General features: G+C 43.8%; 1 protein-coding gene across 1 annotated transcript; it reads left to right on the forward strand.

The window, feature by feature from the left end:
- Nucleotides 1-4,288: 4,288 nt before the first annotated feature.
- Nucleotides 4,289-5,689, forward strand: LOC310984396 (nuclear factor 7, brain-like; the record flags this gene model as incomplete). The annotated part of the gene is made up of 1 exon (XM_083969588.1): nucleotides 4,289-5,689. The coding sequence occupies one exon, from the start codon at nucleotides 4,289-4,291 to the stop codon at nucleotides 5,687-5,689; it is 1,401 nt and encodes a 466-aa protein (XP_083825714.1).
- Between the last annotated feature and the right edge of the window lie 515 nt (nucleotides 5,690-6,204).

Here is a 6,204-nt window from a genome sequence, read left to right on the forward strand (position 1 = left end):
AACACGAAACACAAGACAATGTCTCACAGCAAGCCTCTAAGTTTAAAAATCCAAATAGCTTGGACTGGACCATGTGCGAAGGCTCCTAATATCTTAGATTCACAGTAGATGTTTGACAAATACATATCATTATTTTACCTCAAAAACAGATTTTTCTTTTTACAGTGGTTTCAAATCTGCCTACACGACAGTGAATGGCTTACTCAATTTGTGAAGCCACTGTTGAATGCCACTTGCCAATTAGCTCAGTGCGATAGACAACGGTCTTTGGTTCCCGAGGTTGTGGGATCAATTCTCAACTGATGCAAATTGAACATTATAAGGACAACTGTCTTGTCTTCCTATTCTCCTGTTTGTTGCTCAGAATTGCCTAAATTTGCCCAAAAGTAGCCCGGACCCGACCCATTGCTGCGCAGCAGCTATAATCTTTATTTTAAGTTCTTCTCCAGATCAATTTGTTTTTTGTTTGTTTTGATTTCTGCCAATAAACAATACTTTAAAAAAATTGTTGTCAGTAGTTTATAGAATAAAAAAAGTGGTCTCTAAATTTTTTCCAGAGCTGTATGTATATGTGTGTATATGTAAATATAAGGTAAAAATACCTTCATTACCTTACCTAAAATAAGGTAAGGTATTTATTATTAAACACACACATTATATTATGTGTGTGTGTGTGTGTGTGTGTGTATTTAATTAAATTTGGAGCACATTTAACGTTTTCATAGCTTTTATGTTACAAGAGGTAGATAAAGTTTTAATGTAGAACTCCATCTCCTTTTTTAAAAGTAGGCTATGTCACACTCTGACCTGAGTGAAGGTAGTTTGGCAGAAAGGCTGACTGAAAAAGTCAATGGCAGGTAGCGAGACAAAGTTTTTTTATTGTCCTTTGAGACAAATAAAAATAAGCAAACATTCAGCAGGAAAAATATATGTACAATTATCTGATCAGAAACTTCGTTAGGCCTGCCCAGCATCACAACCCTTCTCTAACTGCCGTGGCAGTGCAGCTCTCCCACCATTTGAAGACCAGGCCCCTCCCACTGGACCACACCATCTTCAATGGATTCAATTAAGTACTCAATTCGACCCCACAGGCTGTTTCCCCATCAGAAACCCACCCAAAGTCATCATACGCTTACTAAACACACATCAAAGGAATCATCAAAACATTCACATAATATACAGAGCAAGGAATAAACCTATAACCACATTTGAGCACCCCCATCAGTTGGTTCGGTGCAGGGGGAGGGACCGAGCAGGCTTCCACTCCACTCAGGCACCACAAAAGCCGGCCAAACACCATGCTCAGGTCCTTTGCCACTGACCAGAACTAGGAAGTGCTGTGGTGTGAAAAGAAACAGACAATGATCTCCAATATTTAAACAATAAAAAAGGTAACCCAAAACTGTGTTAGTGTGTGTTACTCAGAACATGTGTTTGTCTGTGTTTCTGTAACCTCATGGGAGGAAATAGCGTTGTTAAATGTAGTCTAGTGTGTGCACCCACCAAACTAGCAGTAGCGTGCTACCTGGCTAACATGTGGCATGTGAAATGGATGGTGGTGTGGGGTGCTGGTGTGGTATGTCACCGGTGGCAGGGGGAACTGTCACATTACCTCCCCCCTCTCCTGGCGCAGCCATGGTGAGCAGCCGAGACAGGTAGTCCGCCAACTGGTTGGTCTTGCCGGGTCGGTGCCGGATCCTGAAACTGAAGGGTTGTAAATCGAGATACCACCGGGTGATCCTAGCATTGCGATCCTTCATTGTGTTGATCCACGACAAAGCCCTGTGATCGGTTTCCACATCAAACTCCCTTCCAAGGAGATAATAACGCAGACTCTCTAAAGTACATTTAATGGCCAAGGCCTCCTTTTCAATTGTGGAATACCTGGTCTCCCGAGGTTCCAACTTACGGCTGAGATACAGCACCGGTCTCTCCTCCCCCTCGTCCCCTTGTGTCAACACAGCTCCAATGCCTGTTTCTGAGGCATCCACCCGGACCAGGAAGCACTTCTGGAAATCAGGACTACAGAGAACAGGAGAGGAACACATGGCATTCTTGAGAGCAGAAAAGGACTGTTCACATTCTGGGGACCATCGTACCGGGTTAGGTTCACTTTTCCGAGTCAGATCATTCAGGGGGGTGGCAAGAGTGGAGTAGTGAGGAATGAAATTGGAATACCACCCGACAAATGACCTCACCTGCTTCTTGGTGTGTGGGCGCTGGGCATGACAGATTGCTTCAACTTTGTCCACTAGGGGGCGGATATGACCTCCTCCAAGCTGGAACCCCAGATATTGGACCTCCCTCTTGACCCACTCACACTTCTGAGCATTCAGGGTCAGGCCTGCCCTCTCTATGCGGCTCAGGACCTGTCTCAGATGATGGAGATGGTCCTCCCAGGAATGGCTAAAGATGACGACGTCATCCAGGTAAGCAGCACTGAAGGATTCAAGGCCCGTGAGAACAGCATCCATCAACCTTTGAAAGGTCGCCGGCGCTCCATGCAGTCCAAACAGCATTACTGTGAACTGGTACAGTCCTGTTGGTGTACGGAAAGCGGTGTACCTCTTTGATGTCTCCTCCAGTGGAATCTGCCAATACCCCTTGCAAAGGTCCAGCGTGGTGATATAGGTGGCAGTCCCAACACGTTCCACCAGATCATCTATGCGAGGCATGGGGTAGGCGTCAAAGCAGGAGACTGCATTAACCTTCCGGAAGTCAACACAGGGCCGTTGTGAGCCGTCCTTCTTCGGCACCATTACCAGGGGACTGGACCACTAACTCTCAGATGGCTCTATCACCCCGAGGTCAAGCATCTTCTGGACCTCATCCTTCAGAGACCCCACCACCCGTTCCGGGATGCGGTATGGCCTCTGACGAATGGGAGGAGTATCTGCCTTTTGGAGTTGGATGGTGTGCTGGATTCGTGTCGTCCGCCCTGGACCATCTCGGAATAGCTCCGGCACCTCCTGAAACAGCCTCTGCAACTCTTGTTGGTGTTGTAGCTGTTTTTTTAGAAATTTTACCACCCATTTGTAGAATTAGAAACGTGTAAACATTTTTGGAGAAATTGAACCACTTTTTCCCTGATTTTTTTTCTACCACCTTTCTACAATGAATCTGGACTGAGTTGTTCAACACTGAGTCATTTTTCAAAGATCCGCCCCCTCACCTGGCTTCACCTGAGATAAACCAAGTTAGTTATTAACAGTGAGGACAAAGTCCCATGAACAACTTTATTGGACTGTGTCAGTCCCAGAGACGAAGACTGAAGAAGAGACGATCAGATTCAGCTTCGGACCAAACCAACAACTTCCTGTGAGTCAGTCCAGCTACAACACTGCTGCTTCAACCTGCTGACACTCCACACACTGAAGGTGAGTTTTTACACTTAATATTGAAAGGTGATATGGTACTAAGTGGGATAGTGAATGTCATCTGGCCTGCTTTACAGTTATAGACAATGCATTTGCTGTAAACCAGTGGTTCTCAAAGTGTGGTCCGGGGACGCCAAGGGGTCCTTGAGAGGGTTCAACAGGGTCCCCAGCTTTTTCTTGTAATTTAACCACTGTCTTCTCTAGAATTTATAAAGTTTTTTTAAAAGACTTTTTTGCCACTTTTTAGTACTATAATTTTGTTTTGTTCTTTAGAAATGTTATCACTTTTTCTAGAATTTTTTTAAACTTTTTTTATTTTCCTTTAAAAAGAAATTTTACCACTTGTTTTTACAAATGTTTAACATTTTCTTTTTCAGAAATCTTACATATTTTCTCTAGAATTTTTCTTTTAACTTTTTTAAAAATTTGACCAGTTTCTCTGATCAGTTTACTCATTTATTCACTGCAGTGTTTCCAACTTCTCCTGTGTTTGAAGTTCTCCACTAATGAATTAAGACTCTTTAGACGTTAAATGATCCACACAGAGAAACTAAACAGAGCTGCTGCATCATCCTGCTGAACTTTCAGTTTGACAAAGCTCCGCCCCCTCACATGGCTCAAAAACCAGGAAACCGCTGCACTGCCACTTCCTCTTCAGTCCCAGAGACGCAGACTGAACAAGAGACGATCAGATTCAGCTTCGGACCAAACCAACAACTTCCTGTGAGTGAGTCCAGCTACAACACTGCTGCTTCAACCTGCTGACACTCCACACACTGAAGGTGAGTTTGACTAAAACCTGGACTCAGAGTCACAGTAAACTTCAGTCAAGTCAGTAGAGGAGGGAGGGGAGCCATGACTGACTCTACTTCCTGTCTGCTGTGTTTTCAGCTCCACTCACAGACTAAATGGCTTCCAGATTAGAGGAGGATCTCTGCTGTCCGGTCTGTACGGAGGTCTTCAGAGATCCTGTTGTTCTGTCCTGCAGCCACAGCTTCTGTAAAGACTGTCTGAAGAGCTGGTGGAAGGAGAAACAAGATCCACTGTGTCCAGTTTGTAAGAGAAGATCTTCAAAGGAACATCCACTCTGTAACCTGGTGTTGAAGAACCTGTGTGAGAGCTTCTTACAGCAGAGAGAGCAGAGATCTTCAGAGGCTCTCTGCAGGCTGCACTCTGAGAAACTCAAACTCTTCTGTCTGGACCATCAGCAGCCAGTGTGTCTCATCTGCAGAGATTCAGACAAACACACCGACCACAGATTCAAACCCATCGATGAAGCAGCTTCTAAACTCAAGAAGGAACTTAAGAAAACTCTGAAGCCCTTAAAGAAGAAGTTAAAGGGTTTTGAAGAAGTTAAAGAGGAGTTTGGTCAAACAGCAGAACACATTAAGGTCCAGGCCCGACACACAGAGAGGCAGATTAAGGAGCAGTTTAAGAAGCTTCACCAGTTTCTAGAAGAGGAAGAGGAGGCCAGGATGGCTGCACTGATGGAGGAAGAGGAGCAGAAGAGTCAGAGGATGAAGGAGAAGATGGAGGCTCTGAGCAGAGAGATAGCAGCTCTTTCACACACAGTCAGAGCCACAGAGGACGAGCTGAGAGCTGAAGACGTCTCATTCCTGCTCAACTACAAGGCTGCAGTGGAAAGAGTCCAGCAGCGCCCCCTGCTGGAGGATCCACAGCTGGACTCAGGAGCTCTGATAGCCCAGGCCAAACACCTGGGCAACCTGACCTTCAACATCTGGAACAAGATGAAGGACATGGTCTCCTACAGTCCTGTGGTTCTGGACCCAAACACTGCTCATCCAGAACTCATCCTGTCTGAAGATCTGACCAGTGTGAGAGGAGGAGGAGACAAACAGCAGCTTCCTGACAATCCAGAGAGGATTGATGAATACTGCGCTGTCCTGGGCTCTGAGGGTTTTAACTCAGGGACTCACAGCTGGGATGTCCAGGTTGGAGACAGTACACAATGGACACTGGGTGTGTTAACAGAGTCTGTGCAGAGGAAGGGAGATGAGATACTGTCTGGACTATGGGGAATATGGTTCTATGAAGGTAAATACTATGCACATTCACCATCAGCTTCATTCACTGATCTCCCATTGCAGAAGAAGCTCCAGAGGATCAGAGTGAATCTGGACTTGAACAGAGGAAAACTGTCGTTCTCTGATCCTGATACTAACACACACATACACACCTTCACACACACTTTCACTCAGAAGATGTTCCCATACATTAACACTGGTAGAAACCTCCCATTGAAGCTGTTACCAGTGAAGGTGTCAGTGACAGTGGATCAGGGCAGTTAGAGATAAAGAGGACGATCATATTTATAATGTTGTTTAAAGGGAAAAGTCGGTGAATTTAACTAGAGCCGCAACGACTAATCAATGAATCAAACAATAATCCATTATTAAATGAATTGTTTAAATAGTAATAGTAATAAACTAATGGATTAATCGTTTAAATAATCAACAGATTAACTGATAATGACAATAATTGTTAGTTGCAGCCCTAGATGTAACCTGTTAAACTGCACTTGTCCTCCTGCTGTCTCATTATTACACTTTTCCTTTTTATTTTTTTATTTTTTTTATTTTTTACAACATTTCATGTGTAAAATATTTTCTCTCTTTTTTTAAATATACAAGTCATTTCACATTACGTATGTTGTTATGACTGTGTGTGGCGTGATGAGCAGAAAATGATAAATTAATTTCAATCAACATTTGATTAGTTTATCATTGATTAATCTTTATTTTAAGTTCTTCTCCAGATCAATTTGTTTTTTGTTTGTTTTGATTTCTGCCAATAAACAATACTT

The sequence above is a fragment of the Trachurus trachurus genome, assembly GCF_905171665.1.
Source record: "Trachurus trachurus genome assembly, chromosome: 4".
In the NCBI taxonomy this organism is placed as follows: domain Eukaryota; kingdom Metazoa; phylum Chordata; class Actinopteri; order Carangiformes; family Carangidae; genus Trachurus; species Trachurus trachurus.